General features: G+C 36.7%; 3 protein-coding genes across 3 annotated transcripts in view; 2 read left to right on the plus strand and 1 right to left on the minus strand.

Moving 5' to 3' along the window:
• LOC142228753 (putative cytochrome P450 313a4) overlaps positions 1 to 23,674 on the minus strand; it is a 170,909-nt gene that overhangs the window by 80,995 nt on the left and 66,240 nt on the right. The window lies entirely within an intron of this gene.
• Positions 1 to 23,674, plus strand: part of LOC142231191 (putative cytochrome P450 313a4) — a 169,246-nt gene that overhangs the window by 39,824 nt on the left and 105,748 nt on the right. The gene's annotated exons all lie outside the window — the stretch shown is intronic.
• LOC142228754 (putative cytochrome P450 313a4) overlaps positions 2,349 to 23,674 on the plus strand; it is a 47,242-nt gene continuing 25,916 nt past the window's right edge. Inside the window, exons 1-4 of the mRNA XM_075299264.1 lie at positions 2,349 to 2,553; positions 7,273 to 7,473; positions 7,560 to 7,748; positions 18,359 to 18,428. Of these exons, the coding sequence (XP_075155379.1) occupies positions 2,406 to 2,553; positions 7,273 to 7,473; positions 7,560 to 7,748; positions 18,359 to 18,428 (608 nt within the window). The 5' untranslated portion in view covers positions 2,349 to 2,405. The remainder of the gene's footprint in view (positions 2,554 to 7,272; positions 7,474 to 7,559; positions 7,749 to 18,358; positions 18,429 to 23,674) is intronic.

Below are 23,674 nucleotides of genomic sequence, written 5' to 3' on the forward strand. Positions count from 1 at the left end.
AACTAAAAGTACCTATTATATATGGGTACTTCTGGTTTTAACCGCTGAACCTTCTCGATTATTTTCCTTTGTTGAACCAACCAGATTGTTCCAAAAACATTAGCAGACTGCTTAAGTTAACGTTTTCCAGATCAGCCAGTAATTTGAAGCTGTATGCTACTAAAAGTTGCTTGCGCTTTACACAACATGCAGGACATTCACACAAGAGGTGTTTAATTGATTCCTTTTCCTCCGCATCATGACAGCTCATACAATAGTCATTATACTTCGCGCAAATAGTTTTTGCAAAATCGCCTATAAGGCAGCGACCCGTTATAGCAGATATCAGGAGTGATATCTGACGTCTCGAGAACACTAGCATATCTAGTGTGCGGTTTAAGTTTAATTGGGGCCATATTTGCTTGGTGTCGTTACAATCCTTGCAATTCTCCCATCGAACATTTGCCATCATAACAGCCTTCTCACGCAGCATGAGCTTGCAGGTAGCCAGGGGCATACCAACAGATTCTAGTTCCTCTGGAATATGTAAGGTAGTCCCTTGCCTTGCCAACTCATCCGCTTCGCAGTTCCCCGATATGTTCCTATGGCCAGGCACCCATATTAGGTGAATATTGTACTACTCAGCCATCTCATTGAGAGATTTGCGGCAGTCGATGGCCGTTTTCGAGTTGAGGAACACAGAGTCCAAGGATTTTATTGCAGGTTGACTGTCTGAGTATATATCTCAGCCAATTCGCCACCTCTCTTATTGCTAACATTTCAGCCTGAAAAACACTACAGTGATTAGGTAATCTACTCGCTATTCGAAGTTCCAGATCATTAGAATATACCCCGAAACCCACTTGTCCATCCAAGTTGGAGCCATCAGTGTAGAAATCTATATATTCTTTATTCCCCGGGGTCTGTGTGCACCACGCCTCACTGTTGGGGATTAGAGTGGGATTAGAGTGCAAAATTTCAACCAAATTCGGCCAAAAATCTGGCTTCTGGGGCCATATAAGTCCATATCGGGCGAAAGATATATATGGGAGATATATCTAAATCTGAACCGATTTCAATCAAATTTTGCACACTTGACTATACGACTAACCCCCATTTTCATGAAGCTCCGTTAGTGCTACGTTAGCTAACGAACTTTTAAACCGTGATATCTACATATCTGTCATCTTGCGTATATATTCCATATGCCAGTTAGAAACTTAACTGCTGAAAATTTTTCAGTTAAAGTTAACCGGAGAAAAGATATTTCCATTTTTCTTTCTGTTAACTGGCAGTTAAAGCCTAACGGAGCTACATGAAAATGGCCGTAAGTGTTATGTTTGTACAAAATTTCAAGCAAATCGGTATAAAACTCTGGCTGCTGGGTCCATATTAGTGCATATCGGGCGAAAGATATATATGGGAGCTATATCTTAATCTGAACCGATTTCTTCCAAAATCAATAGGGTTCTATTCTGACCCAAATTAGCGACATGTGCTAAATTTGAAGGCGATTGGACTTAAATTGCGACCTAGACTTTGATCACAAAAATGTGTTCACAGACAGACGGACGGACGGACAGACGGACGGGCAGATGGACGGAAGGACGGACGGACAGACGGACCATAATTCATCCGATTCGGTTGAAATTTGGTACATTGTGCAGGTATATAGTCGCAAACAACCATGCCGAACTTGGTCCATATCGGTCTATAGTTATATATAGCCCCCAGATAAACCAAAAATTGGTCCATATGGGTTCATAATTGTATATAGCCCACATATAAAGCGACCCTCTATTTCAATTCTGGCTCTCTAATTATCGCGCAAAAGTTCATATTTGTAACTACCGGTCAAGAACTGAATTATATACATATGTAATCTGCTTTTCTTTGATCAAATATATACCACGTTTGGTCCAACTTACAATTTAGAAGACGATGTTAAAAAGTTTTAAGATACCTTGCCATGAGTAAGTATTATGACAACCCAAATAATTCCATTGTGGATGGCAGTCTTTAGTAGAAGTTTCAATGCAATCCATGGTGGAGGGTACATAAGATTCGGTCTGGCCGAACTTATGGCCGTATATATTTGTTTTTATGTTAGCTTGATATCAATTAAGTTTTTTTATGTAAAAAAAAAACTTTTGAAATTTCAAAGAAACGTTACTGTCTGTTAAAGAATTTTAAATGAATAGAATCCGAAATTTTGCTTCGGAACAAGGGTACATTCTTTCAGGCTACATCAATATGCATTATTTGCTGTTGAATTGAAACATTATAAAAGTAATTAAATATTAATTACTTTTTATTATTTTATATTAAATGTGCAATGCAATATAAAAGGAACCATTGGGTATATTTTTTTGCAAAGTTTAATATAGTCACAATCTGCAACCGCAGCAGTTACATTCTGATTCGAAATGATTTTCTACGCGATTTTCCTTATTCTTCTAATCACTTGGCTATACCGACGGTGGCAGGATCGACATTCCATACTTTTGGCCAAACATTTTGCCTATAATAAATTGCAATTGATAATTGGATTCGGTCGTTTACTTGGGGCAAAAGGTGAATGCATTTCTATTTTGTCCAAGTGAAATCCAAAGAGGAGAAAACAGAATTTCCTTTCCAAAAAAAAAAAAAAAAATCCAAGTTAAAGTTCAATATTAAAACAAAACTTAAAGTCTAGTGATACAATATACAAAGTGGCAGATATACATAGCAACTAATTTCATTAACAGCTTGTTTCCAGTGACAGTTAATTTTATTCTTTACAAGCTTACAAAAGCATTTTGATCCAATGCATTTAAAAAGAATGATAAAATTCAAGTGTGATTGCTTTTTTATACCCTGCGCCACACTGTGGAACATGGTATCTTTGGCAAAAATGCTCAGGGTGGGCTCCTGAGTCGATATAGCCATGTCTGTGAACACATTTTTGTGATCAAAGTCTAGTTCGCAGTTTTTGCCAAAAAATTTTTTTTTTTTTCGCAATATCAAATGGCTCAAGTCCAAGCTTGGAGAAGTAGGCCAAGGCGTTTAGCGCTTGAGTGTCGACGAGGAAGGCTGATATCACTTCTGCATATCGGTGCCATAAAATGTGGCTTTAGCAATAGCAACTATCTCCACGGGAAAATTTTGTTGCATTAATTATACCCTGCGCCACACTGTGGTACAGGGTATTATAAGTTAGTGCATATGTTTGCAACACCCAGAAGGAGACGAGATAGACACATGGTGTATTTGGCAATAATGCTCAGGATGGGTCCCTGAGTCTATATAACCATGTCCGTCTGTCCGTCTGTCTGTGAACACATTTTTGTGATCAAAGTCTAGGTCGCAATTTAAGTCCAATCGCCTTCAAATTTGGCACATGTTCCTAATTTGGATCAGGATAGAACCCTATTGATTTTGGAAGAAATCGGTTCAGATTTAGATATAGCTCCCATATATATCTTTCGCCCGATATGCACTAATATGGACCCAGCAGCCAGAGTTTTTATCCCGATTTGCTTGAAATTTTTTACAAACATAACGAAATTTTTACAAACATAACGTATAGTCAAGTGTGCAAAATTTGATTGCAATCGGTTCAGATTTAGATATAGCTCCCATATATATCTTTCGCCCGATATGGACTTATACGGCCCCAGAAGCCAGATTTTTGGCCGAATTTGGTTGAAATTTTGCACTAGGAGTACAGTATAGTCAAGTGTGCAAAATTTGATTGAAATCGGCTCAGATTTAGATATAGCTCCCATATATATCTTTCGCCCGATATGCACTAATATGGACCCAGCAGCCAGAGTTTTTATCCCGATTTGTTTAAAATTTTTTACAAACATAACACTTAGTCGTATAGTCAAGTGTGCAAAATTTGATTGCAATCGGTTCAGATTTAGATATAGCTCCCATATATATCTTTCGCCCGATATGGACTTATATGGCCCCAGAAGCCAGATTTTTGGCCGAATTTGGTTGAAATTTTGCACAAGGAGTACAGTATAGTCAAGTGTGCAAAATTTGATTGAAATCGGTTCAGATTTAGATATAGCTTCCATATATATCTTTCGCCCGATAAGGACTAATATGGTCCTAAAAGCCAGAGTTTTGGCCCAATTTGGTTGAAATTTTGCTCAGGGAGTAGATTTAGCATTGTAGCTATGCGTGCCAAATTTGGTTGAAATCGATTCAGATTTAGATATAGCTCCCATATATATCTTTCGCCCGATATGCACTTTTATGGACCTAGAAGCCAGAGTTTTATCCCGATTAGTTTGAAATTTTGCACAAGGAGTACAATTGGTAGTATAGCCATGTGTGCCATATTTGATTGAAATCGGTTCAGATTTAGTTATAGCTTCCATATATATTTTTCGGCCGATATGGACTTATATGGCCCCAGAAGCCAGAATTTTGGCCCAATTTGGTTGAAATTTTGCACAGGGAGTAGATTTAGCATTGTAGCTATGCGTGCCAAATTTGGTTGAAATCGATTCAGATTTAGATATAGCTCCCATATATATCTTTCGCCCGATATGCACTTTTATGGACCTAGAAGCCAGAGTTTTATCCCGATTAGCTTGAAATTTTGCACAAGGAGTACAATTGGTAGTATAGCCATGTGTGCCAAATTTGATTGAAATCGGTTCAGATTTAGATATAGCTCTCATATATAAATGGTTTTTTGATTTCGACAAAAATGGTAAAAATACCAACATTTTCCTTGTTAAATCGCCACTGCTTAGTGGAAAAGTTGTAAAAATGACTCTAATTTTCCTAAACTTGTAATACATATATATCGAGCGATAAACCATAAATAAACTTTTGCGAAGTTTCCTTAAAATTGCTTCAGATTTACATGTTTCTCATATTTTTTTACTAACATTGTGTTCCACCCTCGTCCATTAGCCAACTTAAATTTTGAGTCTATAGAATTTGTAGAAGTATACCAAATTCTGTCCAGATCGAGAGATATTAAAATGTATGCATTTGGGACAAACCTTTTATATATAGCACCCAACACATTTGACGGATGTGATATGGTATCGAAAATTTAGATCTACAAAGTGGTGCAGGGTATAATATAGTCGGCCCCGCCCGACTTTAGACTTTCCTTACTCGTTTTACCCTAATTTGCTTGAAATTTTGCACAAGAAGAATAATTGGTACCATAGTCTAGTGTGCCAAATGTGATTGAAATCGGTTCAGATTTATATATAGCTCCCATATATATCTTCCGCCCGATGTACACTCATATGACAACTTTTACTTTTACTCCGATTTACTTGAAATTTTGCACAGGAAGTAGAGTTAACATTCTTACTGTCCGTACCAAATTTGGTTGAAATCGGTTCAGATTTAGATATAGCTCCCATATATAGCTTTCGCCCGATTTAAACTCGTATGACCATAGAGGACAAGTTTTTACTTCAATTTAGTTGAAATTTTGCACAAGGAGTAGAATTAACTTTGGTGCTATGCGTGCCAAATTTGATTGAAATCGGTTCAGATTTAGATATAGTTCCCATATATATGTTTTTCAGATTTCGACAGAAATGGTCAAAATGCCAACATTTTCCTTGTAAAATCGCCACTGCATAATCGAAAACTTGTAAAAATGGATGCAATTATCCTATACTCCTAATACATATCTATCGACCGATAAATCATAAATGCACTTTTGCGAAGTTGCCTCAAAATTGATCTATTTTTAAGAGTGGGAGTGGAACCGCCCACTTTTCCAAAAGATGTGTAGCCTATGCCACTCAGTGATAACGTAGTGAAAGAATTTTTTTTGCTATTTTGACCCACTGTGCGACGTGTGTATTATATTTGCTCCAAATAAAACAATTTTGCCTGTTGAGTTCATATCATAAAACAAGTAAGGAAAGTCTAAAGTCGGGCGGGGCCGACTATATTATAGACTCAAAATTTAAGTCTGCTAATGCACTAGGATGGAACATAATGTTAGTAAAAAAATATGAGAAACATTTAAATCTGAAGCAATTTTCGCAAAAATTTATTTATGATTTATAACTCAATATATATGTATTAGAAGTTTAGGAAAATTAGAGTCATTTTTACAACTTTTCGACTAAGAAGTGGCGATTTTACGAGGAAAATATTGGTATTTTGACCATTTTTGTCGAAATCAGAAAAAAATATATATGGGAGCTATATCTAAATCAGAACCGATTCCAACCAAATTTGGCACGCATAGTAACAATGCTAATTCTACTCCCTGTGCAAAATTTCAACAAAATCGGAGTTAAAAATTTGCCTCTGTGGTCATATGAGTGTAAATCGGGCGAAAGCTATATATGGGAGCTATATCTAAATCTGAACCGATTTCAACTAAATTTGGCACGCATAGCAACAATGCTAATTCTACTCCCTGTGCAAAATTTCAACCAAATTGGAGTAAAACTCTGGCTTCTGGGACCGTATTAGTCCATATCGGGCGAAAGCTATATATGGGAGCTATATTTAAATCTGAACCGATTTCAACTAAATTTGGCACGCATAGCTACAATACTAATTCTACTCCCTGTGCAAAATTTCAACCAAATTGGAGTAAAACTCTGGCTTCTGGGACCGTATTAGTCCATATCGGGCGAAAGATATATATGGGAGCTATATCTAAATCTGAACCGATTTCAATAAAATTTTGCACATTTGACTATACTACCAATTGTACTCCTAGTGCAAAATTTCAACCAAATTGGGGTAATACTCAGGCTTCTAGGGCCGTATAAGTGCATATCGGGCGAAAGATATATATAGGAGCTATATCTAAATCTGAACCAATTTCTTCCAAAATCAATAGGGTTCTATCTTGACCCAAAACACATACTTGTGCCAAATTCGAAGTCGATTAAATTACCACCTAATCCCTTGGTTACAAAAATGTGTTCACGGACAGACGGACAGACGGACATGGCTATATCGACTCAGGAGCCCACCCTAAGCATTTTTGTCAAAGACACCATGTGTCTATCTCGTCTCCTTCTAGGTGTTGCAAACATATGCACTAACTTATAATACCCTGTTCCACAGTGTGGCGCAGGGTATAAAAACACCCTTTCCATTGCCTGAGTATGCCATAATTTTTTGTCGTTTCTTTCTCAAATGAGAGTATAAGACTGCTTATAGCAATTCCTCATTGGGATTTTTTACAGCTACTTCGATACATCATTTTTCAAAGATAGATCCATGGAATTGTTTCTTAATACAAATATTTTGGAAAAAAATGGAAATCACCATAGCTTAATTTCTTACTTTCAGATCTTTTAAAAGTATTTAATTCCATTGCCGAGAATTATGGTAAAAATGCTCTATGGTACGTTGGACCCTATACATTTGTGGTAACTACAGATCCTGTCGTCGTTAAAGATATTCTGTCATCAAAACTAAGTATAGATAAAACAGATCTTGGTTACGACGGTCTTTCCAATACAATTGGCCGGGGCCTGATTACTATATCAAGTGAGTATCAGTTGGCGAAGTTTTATGGCCCTTTAAAAAAATGTAAGAATTTTATTTTACGTGGTTTGGTTTTTGTAAACTTCCAGATGATCATTGGACCCGTGATCGAAAGATTATGAATACAGCTTTCAAAATTGGAGGTTTAATGGAGTTTATGAGAACGTTTAATAGAAAAGCTAATGATTTACTCAAAGAAATTGATATGGACATAGAACAGGGCAATGAGACATATTTGATCCATTTGCTGCAAGAATTGTCCATTAATGTTTCATTAGGTAAGTATGCGAGTTTAGAGTTTTTCATGAGATTCGTGGGGATATTTGAAAGTCAATTCTCGATCGATGAGCAACTCTTTAAAAGCCTGAAACTGTCACTGTTAAAGGGTGATGCGGTCAAAATTTGGTCAAGGGAAAACGCGTGTAAATCGGTGAAATCGTTTATTTAAAAAATCAAATTAAATTTCATTTTCAAGTTCAATTAGTATAAAATTCTGGAAAAATATTCAGTTAGGCTTTCGCTTTTCCAAATCCGAATTGCCGGGCCTCACGCTTGACACCTGCCATCAGATTTTGTACAGCCACCTTGTCCACCTTCTTCGCCGCAGAAAGCCAGTTTTCCTTGAACTGCTGCTCGTCCTTAGCAGTTTTTTTGGTCTTCTTTAGGTTCCGCTTGACAATAGCCCAGTATTTCTCAATTGGGCGGAGCTCTGGCATGTTGGGAGGGTTCTTTTCCTTGGGAACCACCTGCACGTTGTTGGTGGCGTACCACTCCATGGCCTTTTTACCGTAATGGCAAGATGCCAAATCCGGCCAAAACAGTACGGAACAACCGTGTTTCAGAAGTTTATTCAAACACTCTTTCACGTAAATTTCTTGGTTGACAGTCCCGGAAGCTATGAAAATGCTGCTTTTCAGAATTGACAATAGATGGCTAAGTTCGGAATATACGCATCGGACAATACTGACATCATATTCATTGATCACAGTCTCATTCCGTAGATTTCATTTTGCTGTAGTGCCCACAAAACATCATTTACGGAAGCGTTGATTTAGTTCTTTAAGTGTAGTTGAATCGCATTGAGTATTCTTGGAAGTTTACTCCGATTGGGCTCTTTCGATTTCAACGTGCGATAGGATGTTTGTGAATTTCAGAAGTTTCCATTTCATTGTGGAAGCCGTCCAGGACAGCCGAATTTGTTGGAATGTGCTGAATTGGAGGCATTACTTCAAATTCACACTCCAAGACATTTCCCATCGATTGAAACTATTGGGAATGAATAAAGAGCAAGGATACTAGGTATCGTATAAGTTGAAGACTAAAGATGTCGACAGACGATTTTTCATCTTTCTAGGCAACACTAGAAAGGTTGTTTTTTGCATCGCATCATTGCTGATGATGAAAAGTGGATCCATTCATGTAACGTGATTTTTTCGTTGACTGAGGTAAGCTCAGTTGCCTACAAGATATCTGTAAGGACCCATTAACCGTTTCGGAATTAGAACACAAGTGTTTACCACTTTCGAATGATCTATAAGAATCTCTCATAATCTGACGGGATGAGGCATTCGGGATGTCGTTGAGTTGTCCATAATCGAGTACTGGTTCATAGATAATCTGCAAGTTGTAAGTTCTTCGATTCTTAGGTCGCTTGATGAAATGCGCTTCATTGATGTGCGGTGGAGGATGAGACCGTTAGCTCGATAATTGATGAGAATCTCGGTTCGTTGGTGATCGGTAGACGGAGAGAAACTAGTTTCATTGATACTCAGTAGTGATGAGAACGTCGTTTCATCGACATTCGATATTGGGTGAGAAATTCGGTTTATTTATAATCGGTAGTGGAGGCGAACATCGGTTCATCAATGCTCGGTAATTGATGAGAAATGCGGTTCATTGATGATCGGTAGAACGTTCGTTGTTCGTTGATATTTGGGGGCTATTGCATTCGTTGAAACTTGGATGATTGGCCGTTGCTGAGTTGTTCGATTCGTTGGCGTTTGGGAAGCTGTGTATTCATCGATTTTAGTCAATCAGAAACTTGTTTATTTGCCGTGTTTGTAGGTTATCCGGAACTGCTGACCAGATCGTCAGCTTTTGGACGGTGGCTGGTGTTGATATAGTTTATTGTTGTAGAAGCAGTTTGGTGTCAGCTTCGGTATCCGCTGTGGCGCGATGGTCAATGAAAACTACTACTACGGCTACTAGCTAGTCTTCGAGCGAACATAAGGCCCGAAGGTCTCTGGAACAGTAGGTCCGTCTGAAAGTCTCTATGGTGGAACAGTTGCTGAGTAGTTCGGTTCGTTCGTGATTGAGAAGTTGTGTATTCGTCGATTTGTAGTCAATCGGGAATTTGTTTATTCGTCGATATCTTGGTGATCGGGAACTACCGATGAGATCTTCGGTTGCTAGTGTTGCCACCGTTGATTGTTGTAGAAGCGGTTTGGTGTCAGCTTCGGTATCGGCTGTGCAGTGCAAACCACTGTTACAGCTACTAGCTAGTCTAAGAGCGAACAGTAGACTCGAAGGTCTATGTGGTGGAACGGTAGGCCTGAAGGTCTCTGCGGTGGACCCGGAGGTCTCTGTGGTGGAACAGTAGGCGTGAAGGTCTCTGTGTTACTACTTATTTCGCGTTTGGGAATAAATTCCTCAGACGACGCCAAAAATATCACCGCACTATGAGCAGTTTGATGTGCAATGAGCCACTGTAGGCCCGAAGGTCTGCGTGGTGGAACAGTAGGCCAGAAGGTCTCTGTGGGTAACACTATACATTATGTATCTGATTTCGAGCAAACAACATTTTTGCGGCAAAAATGTCCCATTTTCTTGGTATGTGATCTGGGATGTGATTGTGATTCTATCTCTGGGAGCATACTGTGTATTTGGTGAAACTATTTGTGGTGTGGTGTACTATGAACAGCTGCAACCGAGTGCAACGATCACGTTAGCTTTGCGTGTGATAAACGGTTACAATATATGGAAAGGTACATGGCGTTGTTCCACTTGCCTGATTTGGCTAATCAGAGTTGCCTTTCCTATGGATAAATTCGTGGATTTAGTAAAAAGACGAGTCAATTTTCGTCGAAGTATCCGTATCTTGTTAGACAGTAGTGGCGAGCGATGGACCACACTTCGATTGATCAGTGGGTTAAAATTTTTTTCGGAATAAATTCTAAAACATTTACTCTCCCAATATTATTATTTTATGGCAAATCCCACCTCAATCGAGAAAAGGATAGGTACACTTTACAACTTTAGAGGAGCCTGTTTAGACATACATTAAAAGTAATGACTTTGGAAGAGTTTCTAAGTTCCTTTTGATTCCGTGTGTAGCAGTGGGAAAATTATGAATTAGTCAAGATGTAGTTGATCGTGAACCGGGGTTATTCGCTGAAACATTTGGTGATCGGAAGTTTTCAGATTGTGGATAGTTGATTAGAGCTTCGGTTTGTAGATGGTCGAAAACTTATGATTGGTTCGCTAACTAATATGTGCAGCCATCCCATAGAAAAAATCATTAATGGTTTGCACGTTTCAAAACGATCCGTTCATGAAAGTGAAACGGAGAACAGAGGGTGTCTATCTGACATCGATAAGATGATAGCATACGATGTCAAAACACCAACCAGCGTTCATGATCTGAAAACATAATGGTTACGAATTTATAAAACAAAAAAAAAAACCGCTACCGTGACTCGATGGATTGATTGCCTGCTCCATACGCGTTAAAAGTAGCCCTAGCATATTTCATCACCGATGAAGTTGTCATAAGAACGTCTAACGAATATTTTAAGACTATATATTTCACGGCCAAAGAAAAGCGAAAGCCGTTCATGAGATCGTGAACTCCCGTGGATGAAACCGGGAACATTCCGTTTAGATTTTTCGTGAACGTTTCCATTTCATTTTGTTACCGTCCATTCACCATTTTGGAACGTAACTTTTTCTGCTGTGTAGGTAGACCTAATGTATGATGATGATTTCATTTTAAGGTGGGTATTAAGTTCGAGTTTAGCCGCTAAAATCGTAATTTTTCACGATTACTTTTCCTTAATAATCCATTTTAAGGAATACAAACTTTATAAAAATTTCTTTGGGCTATTCCCCCATCAAGTTATAATAAAATTTGCAACAAATATGTATAATTTTATGCCTTTTTTTTACTGATTTAGTTTACACTTTAGTGAAAAAATGACGATTTTAGCGGCTAAACTCTAACTTAATACCCACCTTTAGAGATTTTTGGTTCACGAATTTTTGGTAAGGAATATTTTAAGATCATTCATAGCCAAAGAAAAGCGAAAGCCGTTCATGAAATCGGGAACACCCGTGGATGAAACCGTGCACATTCCGTTTAGATTTTTCGTGAACGTTTCGATTTCATTGTGTTACCGTCCGTTCATGATTTTGGAACGTAACTTTTTCTATTGTGTAGGTAGACCTAATGTATGATGATGATTTCAGTTTAGAGATTTTTGGTTCATAATTGGATATTATTAATATAACCATTGATTTTTCGTGAATGTAACGACCAGAAATCATAACAAGTATATACGGCCGTAAGTTCGGCCAGGCCGAAGCTTATGTACCCTCCATCATGGATTGCGTAGAAACTTCTTCTAAACACTGCCATCCACAATCGAATTACTTAAGTTGCGGTAACGCTTGCCGATCGCAAGGTATCTTAAAACCTCCTAACACCATCTTCTAAATTGTATGTAAGTCCATACGTGGATATATTAAATCAAAAAAGATCGATCCAATACGTACATAATTCAGTTTGACAAAGTAGACATAAAATTTTGACAAAATTTTCTACAGAAATAAAATTTTCTATAGAAACAAAATTTTCACAAAATTTTCTGTACACCGAAAGCATTCTCTTCGTTAATTTTACGAAGAATTCTTCATTAACTATTCTTCGTGAATTCTTCAATAACGAAAATAACGAAATTTTCATTCATTTTCGTAAATTTTACGAAGAACATTTTACGAATATACGAAACTTCTATGAAATATTCTACATTAACTTTTCTTCGTAAAAAGTTCGTACTTTTAACGAAACTTTCTTCAAATTTCATGAATTTTGTGAAGAAGTTTTTACGAATATTTTACGAAACATTCTGCGTTAAAATTTCTTCATAAAAAGTACGAAACATTTTCTTTGAAATAACGAAGAAGTTTCATTGAAGTTGTAAAATTTCCGTTCGCGGCATTAAATTGTCTTTTATAATGTGCTTGAGTGTATTCCTTTATTCTATTTTTTTATGCAAGTCTATGCTACTTCTCATTTGGGTGATAGCGCGCTATGAATAAAAGTGAAGCAATAAAACTAAAAATTATTCAACAACTTAAGATGTAAAGTAGTGATGTAATTTTTCACACTTGTAACTACAACCAAATGCACTTTCGACTATAATTTTTTTCTAAAAGTTCCAACATTTTTGATAAAAAAAGTACGAAAGTTTTTCATAAAAACTACGAAAATTGTTCATAAAAAGTACGAAACATTTTCATAAAAAGAACGAAATCGTTTCATAAAAAGTACGAAGATTTTTCATAAAAAGTACGAAGATTCTTCATAAAAAGTACGAATTTTTTTCTTACAAACTACGAAATTTTTGGAAGAACTTTTCTTCGTAAAAAGTACGAAATATTTCGTACTTTTAATGAAAAGTTTCTTTGGTTGTAAAACAATGACAAATTTCGTACTTTTAACGAAATTTTTCGTTCTTTTTACGAAGAAAATTCTTTCGGTGTAGAACTAAAAATTTTCTATAGAAAGAAAATTTCGACAAAAATTTCTACAGAAATAAAATTTTAACAAAATTTTCTATAGAAATAAACTTTTGACAAAATTTTCTATAGAAAAAAAATCTTGGTAGATTATTTTTGGCTTGAGTGGCAACCATGATTATGAACCGAATAAAATTTGAACAAAATTTTCTATAGAAATACAATTTTGACAATGATGAAAATTTTATTATGAACCGAATAAAATTTTAACAAAATTTTCTCTAGAAATAAAATTTTAACAAAATTTTCTCTAGAAATAAAATTTTGACAAAATTTTCTATAGAAATAAAATTTTGAAAAAATTTTCTATAGAAATAAAATTTTCGTAGATTATTTTTGGCTCTAGTGGCAACCATGATTATGAACCGATATTTACCAATTTTTGTGTGATTGGACCTATTTTGGTATGGTTGTTAGCGACCATATACTAACACCACGTTCCTAATTTGAACCGGATCGAATGAATTTTGCTCCTCCAAGAGGCTCCGGAGGTCAAATCTGGAGAACGTTTTATATGGGGGCTATATATATTTATGGACCGATATGGACCAATTCTGGCACGGTTGTTAAAGATCATATACTAACACCATGTTCCAAATTACAACCGGATTGGATGAAATTTGCTTCTCTTGGAGACTTCGCAAGCCAAATCGGGGGATCGGTTTATATGGGGGCTATATATAATTATGAACCGATGTGGACCAATTTTTGCATGGTTGTTAAAAACCATATACCAATATCATGTACCAAATTTCAGCCGGATCGGATGAAATTTGCTTCTCTTTGAGGCTCCGCAACCCAAATCTGGGGATCGGTTTATATGGGCGCTATATATAATTATGGACCGATGTGGACCGATTTTTTCACGGTTGTTAGAGACCATATACCAATACCATGTACCAAATTTCAGCCGGATCGGATGTAATTTGCTTCTCTTTGAGGCTTCGCAAGCCAAATCTGGAGATCGGTTTATATGGGACCTATATATAATTATGGACCGATGTGGACCAATTTTTGCATGGTTGTTAGAGACCATATACCAACATCATATACCAAATTTCAGCCTGATCGGATGAAATTTGCTTCTCTTTGAGGCTCCGCAAGCCAAATCTGGGGATCGGTTTATATGGGGGCTATATATAATTATGAACCGATGTGGACCACTTTTTGCATGGTTGTTAGAGACCACATACCAATATCATGTACCAAATTTCAGCCGGATCGGATGAAATTTGCTTCTCTTTGAGGCTCCGCAAGCCAAATCTGGGGATCGGTTTGTATGGGGGCTGTATACAATTATGGAAATTATATATGTATACGAACATAACAGATTGGCTGATAAGTCCCCGGTCGGAAACATAGATGGCGTCGCTAGTATTAAATATATATTATTTTTATATAGTACCAACCTTCAAATGATTCGTGTCAAAATTTGACGTCTGTAAGTCAATTAGTTTGTGAGATAGAGCGTCTTTTGTGAAGCAACTTTTGTTATTGTGAAAAAAAAATGGAAAAAAGGAATTTCGTGTTTTGATAAAATACTGTTTTCTGAAGGGAAAAAATACGGTGGAAGCAAAAACTTGGCTTGATAATGAGTTTCCGGACTCTGCCACAGGGAAATCAGCAATAATTGATTGTTATGCAAAATTCAAGCGTGGTGAAATGAGCACGGAGGACGGTGAATGCAGTGGACACCCGAAAGAGGTGGTTACCGACGAAAACATCAAAAAAATCCACAAAATGATTTTGAATGACCGTGAAATGAAGTTGATCAAGATAGCAGAGGCCTTAAAGATATCAAAGGAACGTGGTGGTCATATCATTCATCAATATTTGGATATGCGGAAGCTCTGTGAAAATGGGTGCCGCGCGAGCTCACATTTGACCAAAAACAACAACGTGTTGATGATTCTGAGCGGTGTTTGCAGCTGTTAACTCGTAATACACCCGAGTTTTTCCGTCGATATGTGACAATGGATGAAACATGGCTCCATCACTACACTCCTGAGTCCAATCGACAGTCGGCTGAGTGGACAGCGACCGGTGAACCGTCCCCGAAGCGTGGAAAGACTCAAAAGTCTGCTGGCAAAGTAATGGCCTCTGTTTTTTTGGGATGCGCATGGAATAATTTTCATCGATTATCTTGAGAAGGGAAAAACCATCAACAGTGACTATTATATGGCGTTATTGGAGCGTTTGAAGGTCGAAATCGCGGCAAAATGGTCCCATATGAAGAAGAAACAAGTATATACGGCCGTAAGTTCGGCCAGGCCGAAGCTTATGTACCCCCCACCATGGATTGCGTAGAAACTTCTATTACACACTGCCATCCACAATCGAATTACTTAAGTTGCTGTAACGCTTGCCGATGGCAAGGTATCTTGAAACCTCCTAACACCGTCTTCTAAATTGTATGTAAGTTCATATATATTAAATCAAAAAAATCCATCAAATACGTATATAATTCAGTTTGACAAAATTTGCTATAGACATAAAATTTTGACAACATTTTCTATAGAAATAAAATTTTAACAAAATTTTCTATAGAAATAAAATTTTCCAAAAATTTTTTATAGAAATAAAATTTTAACAAAATTTTCTAGAGAACTAAAATTTTCCAAAAATTGTTTATAGAAATAAAATTTTATCAAAAATTTCCTATAGAAATAAAATTTTAACAAAATTTTCTATAGAAATAAAATTTTAACAAAATTTTCTACAGAAATAAAATTTTAACAAAATTTTCTATAGAAATAAAATTTTGACAAAATTTTCTATAGAAATAAAATTTTGACAAAATTTTCTATAGAAATAAAATTTTGACAAAATTTTCTATAGAAATAAAATTTTAACAAAAATTTTCTATAGCAATAAAATTTTAACAAAATTTTCTATAGAAATAAAATTTTGACAAAATTTTCTATAGAAATAAAATTTTGATAAAATTTTCTATAGAAATAAAATTTTGATAAAATTTTCTATAGAAATAACATTTTGACAAAATTTTCTATAGAAATATAATTTTGACAACATTTTCTATAGAAATAAAATTTTGACAAAATTTTCTATAGAAATAAAATTTTGGTAGATTATTTTTGGCTCGAGTGGCAACCATGATTATGAACCGAATAAAATTTTAACAAAATAAAATTTTGACAAAAATTTCTACAGAAATAAAATTTTAACAAAATTTTCTATAGAAATAAAATTTTAACAAAATTTTCTATAGAAATAAAATTTTGACAAAAATTTCTATAGAAATAAAATTTTAACAAAAATTTTCTATAGAAATAAAATTTTAACAAAATTTTCTATAGAAATAAAATTTTGACAAAATTTTCTATAGAAATAAAAATTTGACAAAAAATTCTATAAAAATAAAATGTTGACAAAATTTTCTATAGAAATAAAATTTTGGTAGATTATTTTTGGCTCGAGTGGCAATCATGATTATGAACCGATATGGATCAATTTTTGTGTGATTGGAGATCGGCTATATATAACTATAAACCGATATGGACCAATATGGTTGTTAGCGGCCAATACCACTAATACCACGTTCCAAATTTGAACCGGATCGGATGAATTTTGCTCCTTCAAGAGGCTCCGGAGGTCAAATCTGGAGAACGGTTTATATGGGGGCTATATATAATTATGGACCGATGTGGGCAATTATTGCATGGTTGTTAGAGACCATATACCAACACCATGTACCAAATTTCAGCAAGATCGGATGAAATTTGCTTCTCTTTGAGGCTCTGCAAGCCAAATCTGGGGATCGGTTTATATGGTGGCTATAATAATTATGGACCTATGTGGACCAATTTTTGCATGGTTGTTAGAGACCATATACCAACACCATGTACCAAATTTCAGCAAGATCGGATGAAATTTGCTTCTCTTTGAGGCTCTGCAAGCCAAATCTGAGGGTCTCTTTGTATGGGGGCTATACGTAAAAGTGGACCGATATGGCCCATTTGCAATACCATCCGACCTACACCAATAACAACTACTTGTGCCAAGTTTCAAGTCGATAGCTTGTTTCGTTCGGAAGCTAGCGTGATTTCAACAGACGGAGGGACGGACGGACATCCTTGGATCGACTCAGAATTTCACTACGACCCAGAATATATATACTTTATGGGGTCTTAGAGCATTATTTCGATGTGTTACAAACGGAATGACAAAGTTAATATACCCCCATCCTATGGTGGAGGGTATAAAAAGTGTTGTTCCACCAAGACAACGCACCGTGCCACAAGTCATTGAGAACGATGGCAAAAATTCATGAATTGGGCTTCGAATTGCTTCCCCACTCACCGTATCCTCCAGATCTGGCCCCCAGCCACTTTTTCTTCTTCTCAGACTTCAAAAGGTTGCTCGCAGGGAAAAAATTTGGCTGCAATGAAGATGTGATCGCCGAAACTGAGGCCTATTTTGAGGCAAAACCGAAGGAGTACTACCAAAATGGTATCAAAAAATTGGAAAGTAATTTTGACAAATAAAAATGTTTTTTTCCTTTGTTAGACCGGGGACTTATCAGCCAACCTGTTATATGTATGCATTCTATGGTTTGCAGTTGATGGAGGGTTCACACAAAGAAAATTGATCATTAAAATTGAGCCAATGACAGTTCGTCATTGATACAACGAAAAATGTACGTTAATAGTACGAAAAATTTTTCAATTCCACAGAATATACATCACAATAATGAAACATATTATTGTATTAACGAATTTTTTCCGTTGGCTCAATTTTAATTACACATTTCGTTGATGGATTTTCAAATAACGATATTTACATGATCGAGAACGGTGGTATTGGCTGATCAGGACTTTTAGAATACTTTGGTTATAGTTGATCAAGAGTTTCGGTTAGGTTTGTAGATGATTTGAAATTTATCAATTCACCCAGTTGATAGTTGATGGATATTGGAAGAAACTTTAGATCAGAAAATGTTAGAAATGAAACTGTAGACTCGAAGGTTTCAGTGGAGGAACTGTATGCTTGACAGTCGGCTACACCTGATATTAACCTCCAGATCTTAATATTTTAACTTTGTTTTTCCTTTTCATCATTTTTTCCTTTTTAGAAACCGTTTCGGGAAGACGATTTGACTACACAGAGATCGATCTTAAAGATTACGGAAGGCGATGTGCTCTGTAAGTATTGGAACATTATTTGAACTCTCTCAAAGCCCAAGCCTTTGATTAGGAAACGTACATTTACATTGAACGATTGTTAAGGTAGAACAAGGTCGAATTTTATGTATCCTCCACCATGGATTGCGTAGAAAGTTCTACGAAAGACTGTCATCCACAATCGAATTACTTGCGTTGTGGTAACACTTGACGATGGCAAGGTATCTTAACAATATTCACATTGTCCTCTATATAGAATCTAAGCTGATGTGAGCCAATGAAAGTCAGTCTCACTGACTGACTTTCATTGAATTAATTTTGTAATAAAACGAAATTTTCGTTATTATAACGAATTTTCTGTTAATCCACGTAACGTTTCGTACTATTAACGAATATATTCATTGTTATAATGAAAATGTTTCCATATATCAGTGAACAATTTGCGTTGGCTCAATTGTAATGATATTTCCTTTGTGTGTATGTTAGATAAAACAAGTACATACGGCCGCAAGTTCGGCCAGGCCGAATCTTATGTACCCACCACCATGGATTGCGTAGAAACTTCTACGAAAGACTGTGATTTAGTCCATACATGGTATATATTAGACAAAAAAGTTATGTATAGTTAAGTCTACAAATAATAACGAATCGATATGGACTTTTTGTACGTAGAGAGCAAGAATTTAAATATGGTGGTCGCTTATATGGGGCCTATATACAATTATGAACTTGATATGGACCAATTTTTGTGTGATTGGGGATCGATTTATCTGAGTGCCATATATAACTATAGACCGATATGGACCTAGTTAGGCATGGTTGTTAACGACCATATACTAGCACAATGTACCAAATTTCAACTCACTCGGATGAAATTTGCTCCTCCAAGAGGTTCCAAAACCAAATCTCGGGATCGGTTTATATGGGGCTATGTACAATTATGGACTGATATGGACCACTTTTGGCATGGTTGTTAAATATCATATACTACCACCACGTACCAAATTTCAAGCTGATCGGATGAATTTTGCTTCTCCAAAAGGCACCGGAGGTCAAATCTGGGGATCGGTTTATATGGGAGTTATATATAATTATGGACTGATAGGAACCAATTCCTGCATGGTTGTTGGATACCATATACTAACATCACGTACCAAATTTCAACCGAATGGCAAGAATTTTGCTCTTCCAAGGGGCTCTGGAGGTCAAATCTGGGGATCGGTTTATATGGGGCCTATATATAATTATAGACCGATATCGACCAATTTTTGCATGGGAGTTTGAGGCCATATATTAACACCACATACCAAATTTCAACTGAATCAGATGAATTTTGGTCTTCCAATAGGTTCCGGAGGTCAAATCTGGTGATCGGTTTATATGGGGGTTATATATAATTATGAACCGATGTGGACCAATTTTTGCATGGTTGTTATAGACCATATACTAACATAACGTACAAAATTTCAGCCGGATCGGATGAAAATTGCTTCTCTTAGCGGCCTCGCAAGCCAAATCGGGGGATCGGTTTATATGGGGGCTATATATAATTATGGACCGATGTCGACCAATTTTTGCATGGTTGTTAGAGACCATATACTAACACCATGTACCAAATTTCAGCCGGATCGGATGAAATTTGCTTCTCTTAGAGGCCTCGCAAGCCAAATCGGGGGATCGGTTTATATGGGGGCTATATATAATTATGAACCGATGTGGACCAATTTTTGCATGGTTGTTAGAGACCATATACTGACACCATGTACCAAATTTCAGCCGGATCGGATGAAATTTGCTTCTCTTAGGGGCCTCGCAAGCCAAATCGGGGGATCGGTTTATATGGGGGCTATATATAATTATGGACCGATGTGAACCAATTTTTGCATGGTTGTTAGAGACCATATAGTAACACCATATGCCAAATTTCAGCCGGATCGGATGAAATTTGCTTCTCTTAGAGGCCTCGCAAGCCAAATTTTGGGGTCCGTTTATATGGGGGCTATACGTAAAAGTGGACCGATATGGCCCATTTGCAATACCATCCGACCTACATCAATAACAACTACTTGTGCCAAGTTTCAAGTCGATAGCTTGTTTCGTTCGGAAGTTAGCGTGATTTCAACAGACGGACGGACGGACGGACGGACGGACATGCTCAGATCGACTCAGAATTTCACCACGACCCAGAATATATATACTTTATGGGGTCTTAGAGCAATATTTCGATGTGTTACAAACGGAATGACAAAGTTAATATACCCCCCATCCTATGGTGGTGGGTATAAAAAGATAGATTAAGTACCTATATAACCCAATATAGAAGAGCCTAAAAATAATTATAAACCGATATTAAATAATTTTCGCGTGAGTTTTAAGTGAACATTTTTATACCCTTCACCACTACTGTGGTACAGGGTATAATAAGTTTGTGCATTTGTATGTAACACCTAGAAATAGTGTCCATAGACCCATCTTTTAGTATACCGATCGGCTTAGAATTAAATCCTGAGTCGATTTAGCGATGTCCGTCTGTCTGTCTGTCTGTCCGTCCGTCTGTCTGTATATGTAATTTCGTGCACAAAGTACAGCTCGCAATTTAAGTCCGATCGTCCTCAAATTTGACATAGTACCGTTTCTTGGGACAGAGACAATCGCTATTGGTTTTGGAAAAAAATGGTTCAGATTTAGATATAGCTGCCATATATATTTATCCCCGATTTGGTCATAGCTAGCGTGTTTATCAACCGATTTTCTTGAAATACCGTACATCCAAATATTTTATGAATCTCGAAAATCTTGCAAAATATCAGCCAAATCGGTTCAGATTTAGATATAGCTCCCATATATATCTTTCGTCCGATTTAGACTCATATGACCACAGAGGCCAAAGTTTACTACCGACCTTCGTGAAATTTTGCACAGAGGGTAGTATTGACATTACCCTCCGTGGTGCAATGGTTAGCATGCCCGCCTTGAATACACAAAGTCGTGGATTCGATTCCTGATGCGACCGAACACCAACAAATTTTTCAGCGGTGGATTATCCCACCTCAGTAAGGCTGGTGACATTTCTGAGGGCTTCAAAGCTTCTCTAAGTGGTTTCACTGGAATGTGGAACGCCGTTCGGACTCGGCTATAAAAAGGAGGTCCCTTGTCATTGAGCTTAAAATGGAATCGGGCAGCACTCAGTGATAGGAGAGAAGTTCATCACTGTGGTATCACAATGGACTGAATAGTCTAAGTGAGCCTGATACATCGGGCTGTCACATAACCTAACCTAACCTAACCTATTCACATTCTACCAATGCTTGGTAAATTTGATTGAAATCGGTTCAAATTTAGATATAGCTCCCATATATATCTTTCGTCCGATTTGAACTTATATGGTCACAAAAGCCAGAGTTTTGCCGCGATTTGCTTCAAATTTTGCACAAGGGGTAGATTTAATAGTATCGTAAAGTGTGTCAAATTTTGTTAAAATCGGTTCAGATTTAGATATGGCTCCCATATATATCTTCCCTCCGATTAGCACTCATATGACCAGGGCGGCCAAAGTTATACTCCCATTTACGTGAAATTTCGCATAGATAGCAGAATTATTATTCTAACTATACATGTCAAATTTAGTCAAAATCGGTTCAGATTATATATAGCTCCCATATATACGTACAACAGAGTTGGGGAAATATGTTATGGTAGACTGTTACACATTTTAGACCCATTTTCAATGGAAGTTTCCTCCAATTAACTGGATAGCGTTAGCCGATTTAAATTTTAATTCTAGAGATTTTGTAGAAGTAAAACAATTTTCTCCTTTATATAGCTTCCAGCAAATGTGAAGTAGTTGAGATGGTAACACAACATAGGGGTGAAGGGTATAATATAGTCGGCCCCGCCCAATTAAGCCTTTAATTCGGCAAGATTACCATTTAAACCCATCTGCTGGCTACGATGATGAGTTTTCAAAGGAAAATATTATATTTGATTCATGGTAGTGGGTATTTAAAATTCGGCCTGGCCGAACTTACGGTCGTATTTATTTGTTTCTTGATAATGTTTCAGAAATCAAGTCCTGGGGGTTGGTTTATATGGCGGTTGTATAATTATTTTTTTTTCATATTTTTGAAAGGAAATTTTAACTTTTTCTGTCTCAAATAGGTTTAAAACAGAATAAGGATTAATAAAATGGTACAAATTATTAAAATTTTTCGAACAAAAAAATTCAAAATCTATTCTTAAACAAGTAAGGAAAGTCTAAAGTCGGGCGGGGCCGACTATATTATACCCTGCACCACTTTGTAGATCTAAATTTTCGATACCATATCACATCCGTCAAATGTGTTGAGGCTATATATAAAGGTTTGTCCCAAATACATACATTTAAATATCACGCGATCTGGACAGAATTTGATAGACTTCTACAAAATCTATAGACTCAAAATTTAAGTCGGCTAATGCACTAGGGTGGAACACAATGTTAGTAAAAAAACAAGTGTATACGGCCGTAAGTTCGGCCAGGCCGAATCTTATGTACCCTCCACCATGGATTGCGTAGAAACTTCTACGAAAGACTGTCATCCACAATCGAATTACTTGGGTTGTAGTATCTTAAAACATCTTAACATCGTTTTCTAAATTGTGATTTAGTCCATACATGGTATATATTAGACAAAAAAGGTATGTATAGGTAAGTCTACAAATAATTACGAATCGATATGGACTTTTGCACGGTACGTAGGGAGCCAGAATTGAAATATGGGGGTTACTTATATGGGGGCTATATACAATTATGAACTTCATATGGACCAATTTTTGTGTGATTGGGAATCGATTTATCTGAGGGCTATATATAACTGTAGACCGATATGGACCTAGTAAGACATGGTTTTTAACGTCCATATACTAGCACAATGTACCAAAGTTCAACTCACTCGGATGAAATTTCCTCCTCCAAGAGGCTCCAAAACCAAATCTCGGGATCGGTTTATATGGGGCTATGTATGATTATGGACTGATATGGACCACTTTTGGCATGGTTGTTAAATATCATATACTACCACCACGTACCAAATTTCAAGCAGATCGGATGAATTTTGCTTCTCCAAAAGGCACCGGAGGTCAAATCTGGGGATCGGTTTATATGGGAGCTATATATAATTATGGACTGATAGGAACCAATTCATCACGTACATCACGTACCGAATTTCAACCGAATGGGAAGAATTTTGCTCTTCCAAGGGGCTCTGGAGTTCAAATCTGAGGATCGG

Source organism: Haematobia irritans, chromosome 3 (assembly GCF_050003625.1).
Source record: "Haematobia irritans isolate KBUSLIRL chromosome 3, ASM5000362v1, whole genome shotgun sequence".
NCBI lineage: Eukaryota > Metazoa > Arthropoda > Insecta > Diptera > Muscidae > Haematobia > Haematobia irritans.